This window comes from Physeter macrocephalus, chromosome 17 (genome assembly GCF_002837175.3).
Source record: "Physeter macrocephalus isolate SW-GA chromosome 17, ASM283717v5, whole genome shotgun sequence".
NCBI classification, from domain to species: Eukaryota; Metazoa; Chordata; class Mammalia; order Artiodactyla; family Physeteridae; genus Physeter; species Physeter macrocephalus.
In genome coordinates this window covers 9,623,984-9,646,386 of record NC_041230.1, presented here as the reverse complement: position 1 = coordinate 9,646,386, position 22,403 = coordinate 9,623,984, and the positions used below count along the sequence as shown (strand labels likewise).

Genomic DNA, 22,403 nt, shown 5'->3' with positions numbered 1-22,403 from the left:
GTAGTAATTATAGGTTCTGGCAAGAATAATCAATGAATTATAAAACTACTGGTTGAAAGTTTATGAGGAACAGGATGCTACAAAACCCAAAATATCTCTCCACAAAGTGGTATTAATCACAAAAGGAAATGCAGTAGGTATAAATTTGGTGAACACTACCTTAGCCAAGAGATGAACATTATCAGTAACAGAACAAACCAACATTTTAGATCTCTGGGATATGATGTACTGAGAAGGACGCAACGTTGCTTCAGTATTATTACTGGCAGAAATAAACAACCAAATCTTATCACAAGGAAGCATCCAAGTTGAGAGTCTCCTATTTCACAGTTATGACCACAGGGAACATAACTGACCAAAGGTCCCAGCTGCTGCTCTTAAATCCATCACCACGTTTGCATGGAGGCCGGTCTTGCCCCTGATTGCTCCTAGCCAACACAGCAGGGATCCTAAGGCAGGCCATTTCTTGGAGACCAGGATACCTCTGTCCAGTGACCTTTTTTCAAGGACTCCCTGACAGCCTTGAAGGAGTTTACTTAGATTATAAGGCAGTCGATGATTTTCCAAATCTTGACTCAGGGTCAGACTTGCAGCATGAGCTGATAGTTCTGCCAGCCTTCGAGAGCTCCCTGCCATTTTCTCTCAGATGTTTTCCCTCATAAAATATTTGTTCGTTAAAGTCTTTCTCAGCACTTTGCCATCTAGTTCTTGGAGGACCAGGACAAACCCCAAACCCTAGAAACATCCCTTTTTGGCTCTTTTTAGTAACCTTCCTTTCCATATGGTAGCCACTAATTTGTAATGGTGTAGATTCACTTAGCCTATTTTGTACTTTATATAAATGGAGTCATGTAATAGGTACTATTTTGTGTTGGCGTCATTTGCTCAACAGTATATCCCTGGCATTTATCCATATTGTTGGGAGTGGATAACTTTAATTCATTTTCATTGGTGGATATTATTGCGGTGTGTAAACATATCAAAATCTATTTATTAATCCCATTATTGGTGGGTATTGGGTACTTTCCCATTCTTGGCTATCACAGTTAGTGGTGATGTGAGCAATCTAGAACGTGCCTTGTGCACTTGTTTGAGGGATATTTCTGTGGGTGGAACCAAAGGGTTATAGGGTATATGTTCAACTTTGGTAGATACAGTTGACCCTTGAAGAATGCATGGGCATTAGGGATGCATCTGAGTCTTTTATTCCATAGATGTTTTTAAAATATCTCTCACTTTTGGCCCATTAGTGGTGCGTTTGGATTTACAGTGTTTCTTAACTTTAAAATAGTCCAATTTTTCAATTTTTTCTTTCACAGTTTGTGATTTTTTTGGTCTTGTTTAAGCAATTCTTCCTACTCCAAGGCAAAAAGGCTGTTCTCTTATGTTTCTTTCCTAAAGCATCATTGTTTACTTTTCAAATTTAAGTCTGCAGATCTTCTGGAATTTATATTTTTGTATCCTATGCAGTAATGATTAATATTTCTCCCATATGGATATCCAGCTGACTGAGAACCAATAGTTGACCCTTGGACATCATGGGTTTAAACTACACAAGTGCACTTATACGAGGATTTTTTTCAATAGTAAATACTGCACTACTACACGATCCAAGGTTGGTTGAATCCTCAGATGCAGAATTGCCGATTATGGAAAAACCATGTTCGTACAGAGGACTGACTATAAGTGATACTTGGATTTTCAACTTAGCAGAGGGTTGGCACCCCTAACCCCCTTGAACACTAGTTCAAGGATCAACTGTATTAACAAGATTTCTTTTCCCTCTCTGCCGCAGTGTTTTCTTTCTTTTTTCTTTTGGCCGTGCTGCGTGGCTTGCAGGATCTCAGTTCCCTGACCAGGGATTGAACCAGGGTCACCACAGTGAAAGCGCCGAATCCTAACCACTAGACCACCAGGGAACTCCTTGCAGTGTTTTCTTTTTACACGTTGTTATAATGTCTGTTTCAACATGGATTTTGATGTCTATTATCTTGTCTATCCTTGAGCAAACACCAGACTATCTTATATTGTAGATTTATAGTAAGATTTAATGTGACTAATATCTTTCTTTTCATTCTTCTTTCAGATTGTCCCAGCTCTTCTTTTAGCTCTTTGCTTTTTCCACATAATATTTATAAACATCTCATCAATTTCCAAGGGAAAAAATGCTGATATTTTTATTGGGGTTTGATTGAGCCTATAGATCATTTTGGGGATTACTGATATCTTTGTAATATTGAATCTTCAAGCCATGAATATCAATATTTTTAAGAATTTCTCAGGGGCTTCCCTGGTGGTGCAGTGGTTGAGAGTCCGCCTGCCGATGCAGGGGACACGGGTTCATGCCCTGGTCCGGGAGGGTGCCACGTGCCGCGGAGCGGCTGGGCCGGTGAGCCATGGCCGCTGAGCCTGCGTGTCCGGAGCCTGTGCTCCGCAACGGGAGAGGCCACAACAGTGAGAGGCCCGCATACCGCAAAAAAAAAAAAAAAAGAAAAAATTTCTCTTGGAGAAAAATAAAAGTGGATCCCATGTAATAAAATGTACATAAATAGACTCCAAAATATTTAAAGGACCTACATGTGAAAGATAAATCTAGAAAGTTGATTTTTAAAAGGTAGAAATGTATTTTTTCACCTGAGGAGTTTCAGAAGCACAGATATTAAGAAATTATTGTTTTATTATCTTTTATAATTAAAGATTTCTATTCCATGAAGAACACAATAGAAAAATTTTAGAAACACGTGCCCAATTAGGAAAGGATACTTGTAATTGGTAAAACTGAAAAGGTATTAATCAGAATATGTAATAGAAATGAGGAAGAAAAAGATAGCATCCACATTAGAAAATGGGGCAAAAGGTTTTAAGTAGACATTTATAGATGAAGCTACCAAGCATTTGAAAAAAAGATCAAACTTATTAGAAATCAGAGAAATTTAACTAAAACAAGATACTACTATACATTTACTACACTAGCAAAACAGGGTGATGAGTCGTCCAAATGAAGGTAAGTGGTTGCACAAAAACCTGGCGTGCAACTCTTGGTTATCTGGACTGGTGTAGCCATTCAGGAGGTCAATCTGGCTATATTATTAAAGTATACACATTTGCTATGAAATAATTTCACTCGACTATGTATTCCAAAGAAATTCTCAGATACGTCTATAAACAGAAATGTAAGAAGATGTTTATTTTATTGTTATTGGCATGGCAGTTGGAAGAGTATAGGTAAAATGTGGGTGCAGAAAATGGAATTCTATGAAACAAATTAGATGAATGGGTGAATCTTAAAAATATACTCCTGAATGAAGGAAATAAACACCAGAATGAATTTTATGACACTATTTATATAAATTGAAAATATACACAAGTGCACATTTTGCACAAGAACACACCCAAAAGAAAACACATCAAACAAATTAGAATGGTAGTTTACGGGTTAGAGAAGGGAGTGGAGTGTGCCATAGGGAACAGGCGGTGAATAAATAATACTTTTAATCATTTTACTGTATTTCATTCTATATCCAATATTTCAATTTACTTGTAGTGGAAAGAAATCCTGTGTGCTATGTTGGCTTAAGTCAGGGATAGTTCTTGGAGGATATTTTCCTGAAAGAATTTGGAACAAATTTTTGGAAAAATCTTTGTTTATACCATGGATGATCCTTTTTGGTTTTGTTGTTGTTGTTGTTGTTGTTTTGGTTTTTTTTTTGTGGGTGTGTGTGAGATCTACTTTATTTTGTTTTGTATTTCATTAATCTGATCTTATTTTTTTCCATCTGCCTTCTTCAGTTTTATTATTCATTTATTAACTTCCTGAGATGGATGTTTTCCGAATCAATTTTCAACTTCCTTTCTACTTTAATATATGCTTTTAAGGCTCAACATTTCCCTCTATATATGTGTTAAAATCTCCAGATCCAATTATGAATTTGAATGTTTCTCTTCATGAGTCTGTCAATTTTTGCTTTATAAAGTATGAGCCGAAGTTATTAGTTTCTGATAACTTGAAACTTTTATGACTGTGAAGTGTCCCTCCGTATGTCAAGTAATGCTTTTTTTTCCCCCTAAAAGTTCACTTGGTCAGATATCAATGTCACAGATTTTATAATTACAGATATAACTTGAGACCTAGGATGTTGACGTCTGTCTCTAGAAAGGATTTTCACTTCTAAACGGGTTGTAAGATGCTAACAAAACACGTTCACCTTTACACAATTTCAGGGAATGAGGTGTTTTGGCGTTTGGATTCAGTCCCTGCCAAACAAAGCTCAGTTTCCTTCTCCCCTTATTCCAATGGTGAAACTCTTTGGGGTTTACCAGGAAGCCTCTGTGGCTGGTAATGCCTTTATGTCACTTAGCCTCTTGAAGACGTCCAAAATTCTACTGAGCTTGTACGCCTTTCAATGAACAGAATCTACACTCTTCTGAGGCCGACACAGTAGAACGACAAGACTGCCTGAGACCTTCTCAGGGATTCCGGAAAGTGAAAACCAGGCAAGTTGGGCACTTCGGCATTAGGGGGGCGAGGCTCTGTCCGTTTTCCGCTCGCACCTTCGGGGGAAGTGTAGTGCAGAAAGGGAACTGTAGCCGGTACACGTAGGCAGACACACACACACACACACACACACACACACACACACACACACACACACACACACACACACACACACACACACACACACACACACACACACACACACACACACACACACCCCGCCCTCGTGGGACATGTAGTCCAGAGCTCGTAAACTCGTGTAGTCCCATATACTGCAGCTACAGTAACGCCTCGCTGTAAACGTTTCCCCGCAGAATTCTGGGAAATGTGGTCCAGGAGCTCCGGGTTAGTCGCAGGCACTTCCGCCCCAGGAGGACAACGTAGCAGCCATCTTTTGCCTGATTATGGTGTTTCAGGTCCGCTCCTCACGACCCATTCAAGCTTCCCCGGCATGCGCCTGGGGCCAACATTTGCAGACCTTTCGTTTGGGGAGAAAGAGGAGGAGTGGCTAAAAGCGGAGGTTTGAGGGCCTAGAGTGGTGATGTACGTCCCCCGGGCGGAGCTTCTTTGCGTTTGGTAACGTACCCGGGATGGGGTGGGCTCAGGTCGTGCCTCCTGGGTTTGAGGGTCTCCCCGATTTTCTTCACTCCTAACCTAACCCCGCCCCCCACCTAGCCCTACCACTTCATACGGCGTCACAGTGGATGAGTTGCTTAACTCCTCTGCCTCCATTGCTGTTCTGTAAAAGGGGGAAAAAAGGAATGCTTTCTTAATATAGTGTTGTGAGAAAAAACGAGATAGCACAAGTAAAAGGTGTACAACTGCCTGGTACATTGTCATTAATACTACTCTAATTCGGGAGGCACCCATTTCGCAGCGGGATTCTGTGAGCCCAGGAAGCTGAATTGTCCTGGACTCCTGGCTTGTTTTGGAAGGAGGGGACTTCTAGCTGGTACGGGGGCCGGAGGGGGTGCGGTATGAATTATTGGGGATGGAAACACAGCCCTGGTATTTCACAGTCTCTTTTCCTTCCCCAGCCCTGACTTCTCAAAAAGCACTGCACGGAGGAAGAGGCAACAGAGCCCCACGTGAGTAGGACTTGGCATTCTTCTACTTAAGATATTCATATAAATTGTAGAACGTATGGGACATGGGTAACGATTATAACTGAGCCTTGGTCACTAATTTCCATTCTAAAAGCTTTTTGCAAATGAACACATTTCCATCAGGCAGTGGCTCTGTGAATTGGTACTGCTGTTTTCTCTACTTTAACGATGAGGAGATGGGGGCAGGGAACACAACCTTGTTGGCCCATCCTCACCCAGATGGTAGGAGGCAGAGCTGGGGTTGGGACCCAGGCAGTTTGAGTCCAGCACCTGAGTTTGCTATTCCCTTTGGTATATTCTCCTTGAGCATAGGGTACTGGCTAGAATCATGTCATGAAAGTAGGTTGTGATTTAATTGTGGGGACCTTGAGAGCAAGGTTTAGGCTACTGTTATGAGTTTTTAAGATAGTTTTCTCAACTGGGTCATTTATTTTATTTCAAATAACATGTATATCATAGGACTAGCATAATCATTATGGAAAAATGCAGATATATACATAAAGAAAATTTTTAATTGTCTATAACTTTAGGGTGTAAAGATAACAGTTGTAAATGTTTTAGTGCCTTTTTGTCTGGTTACTCTTTGTGTATGTTTCTGTGTAGTGGAGGCTGTTTTGTGTGGGACTGATGTTACACTGCAGTGCTACTCAAATTGTGGTCCACAAACCAGCAGCATTGGCATCACTCGGATAGAAGTGCCCAGCCTTGAGCCCCATTCAAGACCTTCTGATTTATGATTTCTGCATAGGGGTCCCAGGAGGCTGCATTCCAACAAGATCCCGCAGTAATTCACGTGCACGTGAAAATTCGAGAAGCTCAAGAGAGGGTCTTTTCTGGAAACTGAGGCCGAGGAAATTGACCCTGCTAGATGTCACAGATAAAACTGAGCTGGATTCACCAAAGGCCTACTTAGTCCAATGATTTTATTCCCCCACTAATTATTGTCAACTGTCAGGGCCCCTTTCAAAATCCTGAATTGAGCAGAAGACAGCTAGCAAGTGTAGAATCAAAATGGAGGTCATTAGAAGTTGTGAAGATATATCTCTCCCAGGCTTTGGGGAGTGGAATCTTTGCCATTTTTTGTACTAGATCAAACCCGGGCCCCCTGCATTGGGAGTTAGGAGTCTTATCCACTGCACCACCAGGGAAGTCTCCCATTTATTTCTTAAACTTTCCTATATTTATAATGATATAATTACAATTCAGATTCTTTTTAAATTTGAATTAGGTATGGACTGTCAAACTATTTTTTATTGTTGTTGCAGAATCCTGGCTTTCATTAGTTCTCTTTACCTCTGTGCATAATTGTCAAAACAGTATTTCCTGTTTAAAAAGAAACTTAACATATTTTTATACCTTTTGTAAAAAGTTGTCCATGTCAATTTAAATATTATTGTTGCAGTAACAAAATCCTTAGGAAGACAAGCAGAGATTTTCAGAAGTCTCAAGACTCTCACATAACAGAGCAACAACCTATGACCTCCACATGTCTGACAGTGTTCTGTTGGTAGAAATCACATCTCTAAGGATAATTTCTAACTAAAATATCATCTGCTTTACCGCAGTTGCTAAGAAATAAGAAACCCTGACGATGGTGTTTTCAGAGCTTTCTACCTTACAACGATCTCACGAGGTGGATGCCATTGTTCTCCCCCACTAGCAGATGACAGAACTGAGGCAAAGAGATGTTAATAATTTGCCCAGGATGACACTGCTAGTGAATGGCATAGCCTGATCACAGACCATGCATATTGACTCCAAAACCTACTCTTACTTACATGGTCTCTGTTTACACCATACCCAGAATAAGAATGACCACTGTGGAAGCTGCAGGCACGCTGTGAGGGGGCCACTTTATGTGGATGGGCAGGTCATTCCTCACACAGCCACTGAGAGGGGTCACGGGGGCATCTGGTATCTGTGTGGGGCTCTGCTAATCAAGCATAATCAGCTGCAGCCACCCCGAGGACTGGGAGCTTTGGTAATTCACAATGAGCACCACGTGGGTTAGTAACTTTTTTTTTTTTTAACCAGTTTCCATTGACTTTTTTCTTCTTTCCCTGTCTGTCTTCCTAGGACTCTGCACTTCCCCAGGAGAGAGAAAATGAGCACATTCCAGGTGAGTAGAGCTTGCCTTTCTTGCTGTTAAAAATGCCATTTTTGTACTCAGATTGGACACAGGTTTTCCTCTTTTTTTTTCTTTTTTTTTGGATTGGAGTATAGTTGATTTACAATGTTGTGTTAATTTCAGGTGTACAGCAAAGTGATTCAGTTATACATATATATACATATATTTTCAGATTCTTTTCCCTTATAGGTTATTACAAAATGTTGAGTATAGTACCATATGGGTTTTTCTCTTCAAGGAGAGTCTAAGCATATGAGGACCTGAGTGTGCCATGTGTGCTTTTTTAAAAATTCCTGTTGAAACTAACACACCATTGTAAAGCAATTATACTCCAATAAAGATGTTAAAAAATAAAAAAATAAAGATTAACTGAAAGAGAAAAAATTCCTCTTACATTTAATTCGTTTCGGTTTTGTTTTTGTTTTGTTTTGTTTTTTGCGGTACACGGGCCTCTCACTGCTGTGGCCTCTTCCGTTGCGGAGCGCAGGCTCCGGACGCGCAGGCTCAGCGGCCATGGCTCATGGGCCCAGCCGCTCCGCAGCATGCGGGATCCTCCCGGACCGAGGCACGAACCCGTGTCCCTTGCATCGGCAGGCGGACTCTCAACCACTGCGCCACCAGGGAAGCCCTAATTGGTTTCGGTTTTAATTTTTGTTTTATTTCATTATTTTTTTATTTCACAAGTAAAAGAAAAATTAAGGGAAATGAAGAACATCTTCCACTTTACTGCTTACCTGCATACAAATTAGCTGCTTTTATATTTCTGTGATTTCTTTATAATATGTATTCATAGCTGTGTATTTGTATTTATAACATAGATAGTTTTAAATTTTTTTTCATTTAATACTAGCTAACATTCACTTTTAATTGCTTTATCATGTTCCCACAAACTTATGCACCTATTTTTTAAACTATTCTTTATTCACAGACATTTAGTTTAAAGACTTTTACTGTTTTTTGTTTTTTGTTTTTTTGCGGTATGCGGGTCTCTCACTGTTGTGGCCTCTCCCGTGTGGAGCACAGGCTCTGGATGCACAGGCTCAGTGGCCGTGGCTCACGGGCCTAGCTGCTCCATGGCATGTGGGATCTTCCCGGACCGGGGCATGAACCCGTGTCCCCTGCATCAGCAGGCGGACTCTCAACCACTGCGCCACCAGGGAAGCCCTTTTACTGTTTTAGGAACACTGCAGTGACAGTGTTCCTGATTTAACCTTTTTCTCAAAATATCTGTTCTGAAGAATATTGCCCCTTTTTGCCCTTACTATACTAGGTTTAGGTATTCATAATTGAAGAGGTATGTTTTATATGTGGTGCCTTGGATGTTTTTTGGTAGAATATCCAAATTCGGCACAGCACAGCAGGATCAAACTGCTGCTTCACGCAGAAAAAATAATGTATTGTTAGAAGTTTTCTCATGACCAGAGTTAGATTCAGTCTTCCCCATGCTTGAGTCAGACCCTTTGTGTATTTTATTTACTGGTTTGTTTCTTTTTCCATCTTATATTTTTTTCTAATCAGAGTAATACATGACCTTAGTTTAAAAAGTCCAGTGGTACTTAAAGCACTTGTCACTGCATAGACACCTCAGAACAATTGTATAAAGAGCTGCTTGGTTTCATCTTTGTTTTAAATATAAAGAATAGGGGTTGTGAAAAAAGGAGGAAACAACTCAGACTCACTCAGAAAGCCAAGGGTCTGGAGTCAAGAGTATTGCATTCGACCGAAAGGCAGAAACGGGGAAAGAGAGTTTTCATTCAGAAACCTGGCATGGCCTTTTGGTTAATTTCCACATATAACACTCCTCCTCAGCTGGTTCCCACCTCAATGAGAAAGCAGGTGCCATCAAATACTGCCGGGACTAAATTGGTAACTTTCTGGGGCACTTGGCAATAATAACTAAAAAGTGAAAGCTTTTTAGTTCAGGATCCAGCGATTAGAATTCTAGGGAGTTTACTTATGAGTTGTCTGAGAGCCGCAGGTAAATACACAAAGCCTTCTCTTTCATAGCCACACATCCGGTGAGGCTGAGGAAAGTCGGTGTGTGGTATTGGCAGGATGGAAGGAGGGGGTGCTGGGAAGTCTGCACACCGCACAGGAGCCGGAGCAACTTCCCATCCTCCTCTTCTCCTCGGGGCTGCCCCTCTTCCACTGGGTATAAGATTGAGGTGGTGTTGTTTGTCATAGGAGGCGGTGACCTTCAAGGACGTGGCCGTGGCCTTCACAGAGGAGGAGCTGGGGCTGCTGGACTCGGCCCAGAGGAAGCTGTACCAGGATGTGATGGTAGAAAATTTCCGGAACCTGGTCTCAGTGGGTGAGGACAGCCTTTCTCTGCGAGTGTCTTTGTGACCTTGGTGTTTCAAGGCTTTGGGCCTCTTGAGATGGTTCCCTGAGTTTGGGAACCAGACTTTTGCAATTCCTGTGGGACACGAGAGGATGTCTCTGGTCTTTCTAAACAGTGTGTTTCAGGTCCTTTTCATTTGTTTTGTAAAAGAACTGTAAATCGACAGTATCTTGCTGTACCTTGTGTATTCTTTTTCAGATTTCCCTCCCTGCCATTAGTGGATTATAAAGCCAATTTATTGAGCCCTACGTGTGATTTTTTAATGAAATAAAATAGTATAGAAAATATCAGAGTTTCTTAGGAGTACAACACATTGCAGCAAAAACTCTGGGCGATGGCATGAGTGGTGTGAGAGCCAGTGGGAACAGATTTCATGAAAATAGACATTGGTTAGAAATAGGTCATTCAAGCTTCGTTTTAGTAATGTATACTTCTATGTGTGTATCTAGGTTGTGAAATAAATGCTGTTTCTTCAATGGGTCGTGATACAAAGTTTGAAAAACACAGCTTTCAATATCTTCAACATGCAGTTGGAACTCAAATTTCTAGTAAACTTTAGCTCTAGCCTGTTCATGTTAACTTGTGACTTTGCATGTTCTCATTCTTCAAACGAGATACAAAACATATAGCAAGAGAAGAGAGGCTTTGGTTGATGAATTCAGCAACCCAGATAGAAATTTAGGTAAGAACCAAGGAATCGTGAGTTCTTGTGGTTAGCTCTCTATCTGTTTTGCTTCTCACCAGCCCTGTGCTGTCCATCACCTGGTCCCAGTTGGAAATCTCTTTCCAGGATTATTGCATAGTCTTTGTACTGGTCACCTGTTCCCACCCTTCTCCTCCCACAGTTTGTTCTTTAAGTAGCAAAGTGATCTTTTGTTACTTTAAGTCAAGTTATGTTCTTGTTTCAAAATTCTCTTGTGGCTTCTTTTACTTAGAATAAAAACCACTTAAAGTGGCTTCTAGAGTCTTCTGTGGGCTGCGGTTCGTTCCCCACCACCTCCCTGAATACATCTCCTCTCCTCCCTCTTACCCTGTCTTTTCCAGACCTGCAAAGGATACTTCTGCCACAGAGCCTTTTCCTTGTCCTTCTCTCTGCCTGGAATACTCTTTCACCTGTAATCTTTTAGGCCTCTCTACTTCTTTCAGTCACTCACCTTAAGGGGGATGAGAGGGCTGTCCTCTGACCACCCTATGGAAAATACAGTCCTCTCTTTCTTACTCTCTCTGCCCTGCCTTGTTTTGTCTAAGCATTTCACTCATGTACATATTTGTTCACCTGTTTCTCACCTCTTTTTCTTCCACTGGAGGGTAATCCAGGAGTGGATGAGGAATTTGGTCTGTTATGTTTATTGCTCACTAGCCTCAGTGCTTAGCATAGTCTTGGTACATGACAGGGACTCTTAAATATTTCTTGAATAAACAAATGAGTTAATGGATAGAGAAATTAGCCTTCCATGAAAATAGCTAGTAGGCGGTGAACAAATCCAAGTGAATAAGGGATATTGCCAAATGCTTTTTTGTCTTCAAATGAATTCCTAGCCTAATTCTAACTTCTCAGGTGCCCATGATGTGTGTATGTGTGTGTTTGCCTTTTTGTACAAGTTGGCCCTCATCAACTTGCACAAAAAACATGTATAGAACCTGTAATTATAACCAAACTGAGTAAAATGCTTTTCCTGTGACTTTCCTTGAGCTCTTAGTAGCAGAGCATATTCATCTGGGGAGGAAATACCGTTTTGAATGAGGATTCTTATGTCTACTTCTTAGGTAGCTCTCCCATAGAAGGAAAGAAAATTCTATTTCCTTATCCCTTATACCAGGGGAGAACTGGTCTCAGAAAACAGCCAGCTGGTGAGTTAGCCTTTCCCGTAAAAGATTTGCCCCGCTGCGTCCCATTTGTTTCCTCCAAAGCCAACCTCACTAATTAGAAATCGATCTTTGTTAGCTCTACAAACATTTTGTGTGTGTGTGTGCATTTGTATGTATCTTGTAGAAGTCATTTTAGATAATGTCATCTTGAGTGCTTTGATCATTCTTTAATAGTTTCTAGTCTGTTTCTTCTCAATACTTATCACAAGCTATGGAATTTATTCCCAGCTGACTCATAAACCTCATTCTTTACTTTGGAACTCATTCTTGTTAAAGACCAATGTATCTGTGTCCAAAAATTTTCCATGCTGTTTTTAAGAGACAGCATTCTTCCCTAGCCTCTAAATTTTGACTCCTACGTGGCAGGGGTGCGGGGGAACGTATTAGGCAGCACAAATGCCTCAGAAGGATCCCGTGCATAGGTCTTCATGCATTTTTTTTACCCCCACTGATTCTTAGAACCTTTTTTTTAAAGTAATTAATTTATTTTTGGTTGCATTGGGTCTTCGTTGTGGCACACGGGCTTTCTCTAGTTGTGGCAAGTGGGAGCAGCTCTTCGTTGCAGTGCGCAGGCTTCTCATTGCAGTGGCTTCTCTTGTTTCGGAGCATGGGCTCTAGGCACGTGGGCTTCAGTAGTTGTGGCATGCGGGCTTCACTAGTTGTGGCACGCGGGCTGTAGAGCACAGGCTCAGTAGTTGTGGCTCATGGGCTTAGTTGCTCCGCAGCATGTGGGATCTTTCTGGACTAGAGCTCAAACCTGTGTCCCCTGCACTGGCAGGCAGATTATTAACCACTGCGCCACCGAGGAAGTCCCGATTCTTAGCACCTTTCGTATTCTCCTCAGCACTAACCCCCTTGGTGTACTGCTGCCTCTGGTGCAGCCTTTCAACTTTTCAGCAAAACTGTACTTTCCAGTCCTTTTCCTGTATCTGATACCTGACTTGTAAAAGCTCTTTCGCTTCTCTGACTTGGTTCAAACTTAACCTGGGATTCAGAATTGTAGAGAATCCTGGAAATCAAACTGGGTTCACCTGTGCATGCATTTCTTGAGCCCTGACTAGCTGCCAGGCACTGTTAAAGCTGTGAGCACAGCAAAATGCTTGTCTTTATTGATACTGTATTGTGGTAGGAATGACATATAATTTTTGAAAGATGATTTAAATAGTATGTCAGATGATAGTCATTTGGTTTTAAATGGGTTTCATTAATGCTAAGTATTTGGGAGTTTAATGGACCATCTCTTGGTTTCTGTCAGTATATAAACCAGAGAACTTCATTTGTGGTGCGAAAGATAAGCTGAACCATCCTGAGGTTCGTTAAAGTCTCATACTGTGTCTTAAGTGTAAAATCTTGAATCTTTGAACAAAGCTTTCACGTGTCCACATCTCTGAATTCTCTGTCCTTATAGAAGAAAACAATCAAAGTGAGTTGAGGGCCGTTCAAGACAGAGGATCACGTGAAGAGCTTTCCTGCCGGCAAATCTGGCAACAAATTGCAAATGACTTAACCAGATGCCAAGACTCCATGATAAATAGTTGTCAGTTCCACAAACAAGGTGATTCCCTCTGCCAGGTTGGGGCAGGACTCTCTATTCAAATTTCTGAAGATGAGAACCATATATTAAATGATAAAGCAGGTGATCCCAGTAGTACTGGAAATCCAAGGTTTGCAACTTTGAGAGCCCAGGATTCTTGGAGGAAAACTTCATTGACTCAGTCACAGAATTATCAGAATAGACACCAGCAAATTTCCATGAAAAATAAACTATGTCAGTGTAAAGAAGATGTTGACACCATCAGTTGGATTTCACATCACCTTGATGCTCATGGAGTACTCAAGGGTCAAAAATCTTACGGCTACAGTGATGATAGAAAAGACAGCACGAGGGTTTCAACACTGGATCAGAATACTATGATTCACACAGGACAAAAACCTTACCAGTGTAATGAATGTAAAGAAACCTTCACCGATCTCTCCACCTTTGATCTTCACCAGCAATTACACTCAAAAGAGAAGTCTCATATGTGTAGTGAGTGTGGAAAAGCCTTCCGTTGCAGCTCGGTTCTTCATATTCATCAGAGAGTTCACGTGGGAGGAAGACACAGTGAGTGTGATGAGTGTGGCAAGGAGTTCAGTCAGAGCTCACAGCTGCAGACTCCTCAGAAAGTCCACACTGTAGAGAAACCGTTCAAATGTGGGGAATGTGGGAAAGGCTTCAGTCGTAGGTCAGCACTTACTGTTCATTGTAAAGTCCACACGGGAGAGAAACCTTATAATTGTGAGGAGTGTGGGAGGGCCTTCAGTCAGGCCTCTCACCTTCAGGACCATCAGAGAGTCCACACTGGGGAGAAACCATTCAAATGTGACACGTGTGATAAGAGCTTCAGTCGGAATTCACACCTTCAGTCCCATCAGAGAGTCCATACGGGAGAGAAACCATACAAATGTGAGGAGTGTGGCAAGGGCTTCATTTGTAGCTCAAATCTATACATTCATCAGAGGGTCCACACAGGAGAAAAACCCTACAAATGTGAGGAATGTGGGAAAGGCTTTAGTCGGCCTTCAAGTCTTCAGGCCCATCAGGGAGTCCACACTGGAGAGAAATCATACATATGTAATGTGTGTGGTAAAGGCTTTACTCTGAGTTCAAACCTTCAGGCACATCAAAGAGTCCATACAGGAGAGAAACCATACAAATGTGATGAGTGTGGGAAGAGCTTCAGGAGGAACTCCCATTATCAAGTTCATCTGGTTGTCCACACAGGGGAGAAGCCCTATAAATGTGAGGTATGTGGGAAGGGCTTCAGTCAGAGTTCATATCTTCAAATCCATCAGAAGGCCCACAGCGTAGAGAAACCGTACAAGTGTGAGGAGTGTGGGCAGGGCTTCAATCAGAGTTCACGACTTCAGATCCACCAGCTGATCCATACCGGTGAGAAACCATACAAATGTGAAGAGTGTGGGAAGGGATTCAGTCGTAGAGCAGATCTTAAAATTCATTGCAGAATCCACACTGGAGAGAAACCGTATAATTGTGAGGAGTGTGGGAAAGTCTTCAGACAGGCTTCAAATCTTCTGGCCCATCAGAGAGTCCACAGCGGAGAAAAACCATTCAAATGTGAAGAGTGTGGGAAGAGCTTTGGTCGGAGTTCACACCTTCAAGCCCATCAAAAAGTCCACACTGGAGAAAAGCCATACAAATGTGAGGAGTGTGGGAAGGGCTTCAAGTGGAGCCTGAACCTCGACATGCATCAGAGGGTCCACACAGGAGAGAAACCATATAAGTGTGGGGAGTGTGGGAAGCACTTCAGTCAGGCCTCAAGTCTTCAGCTTCATCAGAGCGTCCACACTGGAGAGAAGCCGTACAGATGTGACAGATGCAGTAAGGTCTTCAGTCGGTCTTCACAGCTACAGTCTCATCAGAGAGTGCACACAGGGGAGAAGCCTTACAAGTGTGAGACCTGTGGTAAGAGCTTCAGTTGGCGCTCCAATCTAACAATTCATCACAGAATCCATGCTGCTGATAAATCCTATAAAAGTGATAGGAGTGGTAAGACCATCAGAGAGCCCACACACGAAAAAAGTTCCATAAAATGATTTAAAAAAAAAAAAACCAACAACTCAGGTGTCATGTGAATTCTTCCAATCATCAAGTTCAAAAAAAAAAAAAAATCATTTGTTTCATTAAAGTTGGTGTTTCAGCCATAGCTCAACATGTCCCAGTAGTCAGGAGGCCACACAGCAGAGAACCCTGGTAAATGGTGTAGTAAGGGCTTCAGTTTGAACTTTGACCTCTATTAGATATTACTCAGGGGAGAAGCCTTAGTATGAGTTTTAGCAGGCCTTGTACAAAAGTATGATGGACATGCCAAAATTTATGCCCATTACAACGTAAACTCCACGAATGCAGAGATGTTTGTTCTGAATCTACAGTCTGAACATTGCTAGCTACTTCGTAGGTGCTCGATATTTGTTCAATTAATGAATGAGGAAAAACTTTTTGAAAATTATGTTGCAATCCCCTCCAAAATTTAATAAAAATTTGTATTCAGAGCAGTTAACCTAAATGCGGCCTTAAAAGTAATTCAGGGAGACAAAGAGTTGAAGTGTTAGAAAACCACTCATTACTGCAATTTGTAATATTAATGTGGCATCGTCCTGTTATGATTAGCTCCATTTGTCTCCCCCTAGCCTCGCTTCAAGTTGCATCTTATCTTGGACTTCGTCTGATATTCTGTTAATTTTATACAGTACAAATTCAGTTATCTTTTGTGACAGTATAGACTTACTGAAAATGGATTGTTCATCTTGCAATACAGAAAACATACTGTTGACCCTTTTTTCAAGGATGTCAAGGGAGAGGTTTAAGTGTCAGAAAGAGTTACTAATGACAGTGACAGAGGACAAACATTTCTTAGTAAATGAACTGATCGTTGGTTTCTTATTCACCACATTTCCGTCCAGGTTTTGATGTGATTGTCTTCCAAGGGTTTTAGCATTACGTTCATCAAGACTTCTTAAGTAGAGAAAAGAGGCTGTTTGAAGTAGATTACTTTTGTCAAGTTCTCTATCTCCTTACTCCTCTCTGGCCTGAGATAAAAAGAAAAAAATTATTGAAATTTGGTAATTTCATCAAACATATTTATTCAATGACTTACTTGCACACTTTTTCCTAGCAGTGGATTGAAAAATTGATTTTCAAAGTGAAGTTGGTGAGTACATATCAAAATATAGGACGTGCGTCCCTTTGATATAGAAATCATAGAATAGGACCTTAGGAAATTCAAATAGAAAAGGTGAGTAGCACGTAAATGTTACTAAATTTTGTAAAAGTGAAATATTCAATAGGAATTTCTTTATATTTTGAGATACTTATGTAATAACAGATCTGTTAAAATGATGGCTTAAACTTACAACAGAAGCATGTAACAGTTTAATGTATTTTAGGTACATCACATACCTTAATCAAATACGTATGTGTGTGTGTTAATGCATCCTATCATCTGTAAAGGGATAAACAGTGGCAAGATTTTCAGGGATTTTTTTTCCACATTTAACTTCCATATTTTAAACTTTTCATTGAGCATCAATTTCCCAGTAAAATACTGTTATTTTTATAGTAACATAGGTAGTAAAATAATGTAAAATATAATATTAAAAATTACTAAGAACATATTAATACCTCACGGTAAGAAATCCTGTCATCATGAGGTATATATATATGGCCAAAATTAAGGAATAGAACTCTGGAAATCATTTATAAAAAGAAAAAATTTATATGGTTATTCAAAGATACAGAATATTAGTCAGTGTAACTATATATTTATAATTAATGCATTTGAAGTTTAGGATAAATCCATGCAGCCCAGAATATTCTGTTTTAATTCCAACAGTAGAAATTTACACATCCTAGTTCTCCTCATCAGACTTCCTTACTGGGTGAATGGATGGATAGCCCAGGGTACCAGCTTGTCCTTTCAAGTGCTTGGTCTGACTGGGGAAGTAGCTGGGTTATTCCAGACACTATGACACAGAGAACCGTTAGCTGTGGGAAAAAAGGAATTTACCAAAAAAAAATTTTTTAAATTGTTTACAAAGTAACAGTGATTGGGCAAATCCTGAAGATAGAGAGTGGAAATAGGTAAGTTTTAGAGGTAAAATTTATCAACGATTCCCTACGGAAAAATGTGCATAGGGAAGAAACCTAGAATGATGGGAACAAGTTGTTGAGGAGGTTTGCATACCATTTCCTACTTCTTAGTCATTTCACTGATGTTTAACACTTACTTGGTTAAAGGGCTTTACTCAGCAAAAGATGTATTTAATGTGAAAGGCAGGTTTCCAAGATTGGTTTCCTAGACCACACCTTCACATGTGTATGTAAAGTCCATGCTACCTCAAATTGCATTGCATTAGATGTCAGAAATCCTAGGCCTTTCATGTTTTGTTTGGTTTGGTTTGGTTTGGTAGATATCAGGATAGCCCACCAACTCTCAAGGTAATTTGTAGTTTAGTGAGTTAAGTCAAAGGCTGGAAAACTACCTCCTGTGAGCCCAATCTGGCTCATTGCCTTTAAAGCTTTATTGGAACATAAAAGATCTTTATTGCCCCATCCATTTATTTACCATCTTTGAATGTTTCCCATTGTGCTGACAGTGTTGTGACGAGCACTGTGGCCCACAAAACCTAAAATATTTACTTTCTGGCCCTTCAGAGAAAAAGTCTGTTGATCCCTGTGGTAAGCCCAAAAGGTTTGTCTCCGTAAGTGAAAGACCACAAGTAGAGCAGAACTTAGACTTGGTTCAGTGAGGATTCCAGAGAGGTTTCCTTTTTGATTCTCCTATCTGCCCTTCTGGTTGACCTTGTTCTTTAGTTAGGTTCAAAGGCAGCTAGGGACTACCTGTTGCTACTAGGGACTACTACCTGTAGCAACTAGGGACTACCTGTTTCTTTCTTCACATTCAATGAAAGAGCTGCTCTTCCATTCTTAGTGTTGAGTAGTTCACTACTCACTCCCAATGCATAGCTTCCTCTAACCTTGACTCCCATCTATGCTAAATACTAAATCTTTAGCTTGTATCCAGTTCCATTGGCCTTTATAGGGCCTTCAGTTTCAACTCCCACTTGATACCATGAGCTCGAAATCTGTTTTTACCTCTGGGGATTTTCTGTCTTAGCTTTGAGCTTGGCTACATAGCAACACTTTGGGGGACTTGTTATAATCAGCATTTCTTTCTTTCCTTCCTTTTTTTTTTTTTTTTTTAAGGGGATCCAAAGTCAAATTCAGTCAGTGGCTGAATGACAACACATTGATTCACAACCTTGTAGATTCTCTTATGTCATAGGGCATCAGTGGGAAGGAGTAGAATCCTGGAAATTTGAGGTGGAAATATATGGGCAGATTCCAGCAAAGGTGAGGCCTGTGACCTCTGACCTGTGACCTCTTAGTTGAGCCTCCTGTGCTATTAGAAGGAAGTCTGCCTCTGCTCTGAGATAGTTTCCTTGCAGGGGACTGTAGATCCTCAAGACTTGCCTCCACTACCTCTCGTTTTTCTAGACCTAGTAATCAGACTAGAGTCCTTGACATGGGGAAGGGAGCAGGGAAGGGGTGGGTACCCACCGGGTATAAAGTATGACCATGAGGAGACACTATATCTGCTAAAATAAGGAATTTTATAATTTATATCAATAGAAACCTGAGAAATAATGTGTGATTGTGGGTTTTGTAGGTATTGAAGCAGGTGGAAGTAATGTAATATTTGATTAGGCTGGATTTGTTGATAGGAGTGCATTCAACACCCACTCCAGACTCAGCGTGTTAGCTTGGGTACCTGGGAATGCCTTCAACAGTTTGCTCAAATGACTGAAACTTGTACCCAAAGTTAGCGTATGCTAAAGTCAAAATGCCAGAACTTTCTAAGTATATTGTAGCAAAATTTCTTGACCTTGGCATGACTGACATTTTGAACTGGATAGCTCTTTGTTGTTGGGAGCTGTCCTGTGCAATGTAAGATGGGCCAGTGAGTGGCACATACTCTTTCCTGCCACCCTAGTTGTAACAATAAAAGTGCCTTGATACCTCCATGTGTACCAGCCACGTGGGGCTCATTCATAACACAGCTTCTTAAAGAAAAAAGTCTCAAGACACTGCCACATGTTTCCTGGGAGGGGGGACCAAAAGTGTTCCCAGCTGAGAACCACCGCTGGAGTGGATTTATCACATAAGATCTGCTCACCCAAAACCACTATGTGCCCTGGGAGGGCTCAGAGGACACTTCCTTTGCCAGAGGTTTAAGAAACATATTGGTGAGGGGAGCGTTAGCAGTCTTGGAATGCTCTGTAGCTACTCTTCTCTGCAGGCCAGGAATGAGAGAGGGAAATTACGTCATCATAATGGGCTCCCTAAATTCAGTGAGGCTAATGGGATCGTGGGGCATCATTGGTCAAGTGGAAACACTTCATTGGCAGAGATAAAGTGAGCGTGTTTTTCACAATGAACAGCAAAATGAAAGGGATCATTAGAATGGTTTGATACACAGAGATTTTTTACATTTGCTCATGTGCTATCTCTAGGGCTGAAATAAATGGGAAGTCTACTAATACCCTACTTGATTTGAATCAGGAGAAAAGCTCTAGGTCTGATGAACATGTCTGACCTGAATCAACATGAGAGTTGTGGTCCCTCAGCCAATTCCATAACATGAGTCAGTTCCCATTTCCAGAGCATCTTGAATGAAGGGCAGGCCGGGTCCCCTTGAGGGAGGATATATCCTGGTTTACTACCAATACTATAAATCATCCCTAGACTTCTTCAACATGACTTCCAGCCACATTTTATGGAGGTTGTGCATTAGGTAAGTGGAAATCACCAGAAGATGAAGGAAGCACTAGACACTAGAGCTGACATTAACTCCTGGACCCCAAAATGGCATTGTGGTTTACTGGTTAGTACAGGGACTTATAAATGACAAATAATTAAGGGATGTTTTTGCTTGGGTCCATCCACATGAGCTGGTCTAAATGGACCCCTGCACTCATCCTCTGGTTATTTACCAAGTTCCAGAATGCACAGTTGCAATTGGAATAACCAGCTGGCAGAATCCTCACCGTGGTTCTCTAGCCCATGGTACAAGGGCAATTTTGATAAGGACAAGTGAACACGATAACTGTCTTGTACGTACCAAAACAGAAAACCAAAAGCAGTATTATGTTACTGGAAGGATTGAAGAGATTAGTGCCACTAGCAGTATCCTGAAAGCTGCAGGGGTCATATTCCCATTCAGTTCACTCATTTGACCTGTGCAGAAGACAGGTGAATCTTGAAGAATGACATGGGATTATTGTAAACTTAATTAGGAGTTAATGCCATTTGCAGCTCCAGATGTGGCTTTATTGCTCGAGAACACATCTGCTGGCATCTCATACGCAGCTACTGAACTGACATGTGCTTTTTTTTCTCTATACCTATTAGCAAATATCATCCATTGAAGTTCAGTTTCATCTGGTAGGGCTATCAATACATTTTTATTGACCCAGCTCCGGGCTACATCACTGTCCAATCTTGTTTCACAGTGTAGTTCAAGGATTGGCAAACTACAATCCATGGGTCAAATCTGGCTGCCACTTGTTTCTGTAAATAAGATTTTATTGAAACAACCATGACCACTTTTATATATTGCCTATGGGTGCTTTCGTGCTAAAATGGCAGAGTTGAGTAGTTGTGACCGAGATTGAGTGGTCTGCAAAGCCTAAACCATTTACTACATGGCTCTTTACCAAAATAATGTTATGATCCCTGATAATGTCTGTGTTGAATGTACCTGGTAATGTAGGCAGTGTCTGTGACAGATACGGATGCTGCATGGAGATCACAACACAACTATTTAGGATTTGGGAGCAGAGTTATGTCATCCTCTGCGTGTGACATTACTCCTTCTGTGAAAGCAGCTTCTGGCTTTATTGGTCCGTAGTTAAAACTAAATACATGGCCATGAGCCAGAAAGTTATGCAATGAAGTCATAAATTTGGGCATACCAGCAGCACTTCATCATCTAGTGGAAGTGATAGACTGTGCTCAAAGTCACAAGTGAGTTGCACAAGCAAGTGGCTCAAATTCCCAGAGCTCCAGTTCCTTCTACAGCGACTCCCATCTCACAGCCCATGCCTGTGACCTCATGAGGAGTTCTGTGTGATCAGTTGAATGAGGAGGAAGATTTGGGTGCTGTTCTCCAAAGGAGACTCCCCATCCCCCAGCTGGGAATTTGATTACATGAGACCACTTCCATCACGGAAGGGACAGCACTTTCTTTTCACTGGAAAAACCAGCTGCTGTAGATATGGAACTGCCTTTCCTCTTCCAACGCTTCTGATAAAAGTACCATCTGTGGACCTTACAGAATGCTTTATTCTCTGTCATTGTATTCCATCCATCATTGCTTGTGACCCGGGAAGTCATTTTACAAAAAACGAATTGTGGCAGTTGGGCTTGTGTTCACAGAATTCACCGATCTCGTACCATGCTTCCGCTTAGATATGCCTGGATTCTCAGAATTCTGACAAGCTCTGATTTCTCCTTCCACATTTGTGTAAGGTCTAATTCCTATTTAAAAATTCCCTTATCTCTAAAATCATAGTGACGTGGCTTTCCTAAGTAACCCCTGACTGGTATTGAACCCTGTAGCGTAAATGCCTGACATTAAGCTTTTGATTGCCAAGACATCCATTTAAAAGGACATCTAGTGTTTTCTGTTTTTTTGTTTGTTTTTTTTGCGGTACGGGGGACTCTCACTGCTGCGGCCTCTCCCGTTGCGGAGCACAGGCTCCGGACGCGCAGGCCCAGCGGCCATGGCTCACGGGCCCAGCCGCTCCGCGGCATGTGGGATCCTCCCGGACCGGGGCACGAACCCGCGTCCCCTGCATCGGCAGGCGGACTCTCAACCGCTGCGCCACCAGGGAAGCCCCCTT

General features: G+C 41.4%; 1 protein-coding gene across 4 annotated transcripts in view; it reads left to right on the top strand.

The window, feature by feature from the left end:
- The first annotated feature begins 4,822 nt into the window (after positions 1–4,822).
- The window catches only part of LOC102992289 (zinc finger protein 227), a 52,018-nt gene continuing 34,437 nt past the window's right edge, over positions 4,823–22,403 (top strand). The window contains exons 1-5 of one of the 4 annotated variants that reach the window (XM_007107714.4): positions 4,823–5,071; positions 5,533–5,583; positions 7,678–7,720; positions 9,914–10,040; positions 13,348–17,622. In XM_007107714.4, coding sequence (XP_007107776.2) covers positions 5,037–5,071; positions 5,533–5,583; positions 7,678–7,720; positions 9,914–10,040; positions 13,348–15,536 — 2,445 coding nt within the window. In that variant the 5' untranslated portion in view covers positions 4,823–5,036 and the 3' untranslated portion in view covers positions 15,537–17,622. The other 3 variants (XM_007107717.3, XM_007107712.3, XM_007107716.3) reach the window with 3 other exon arrangements.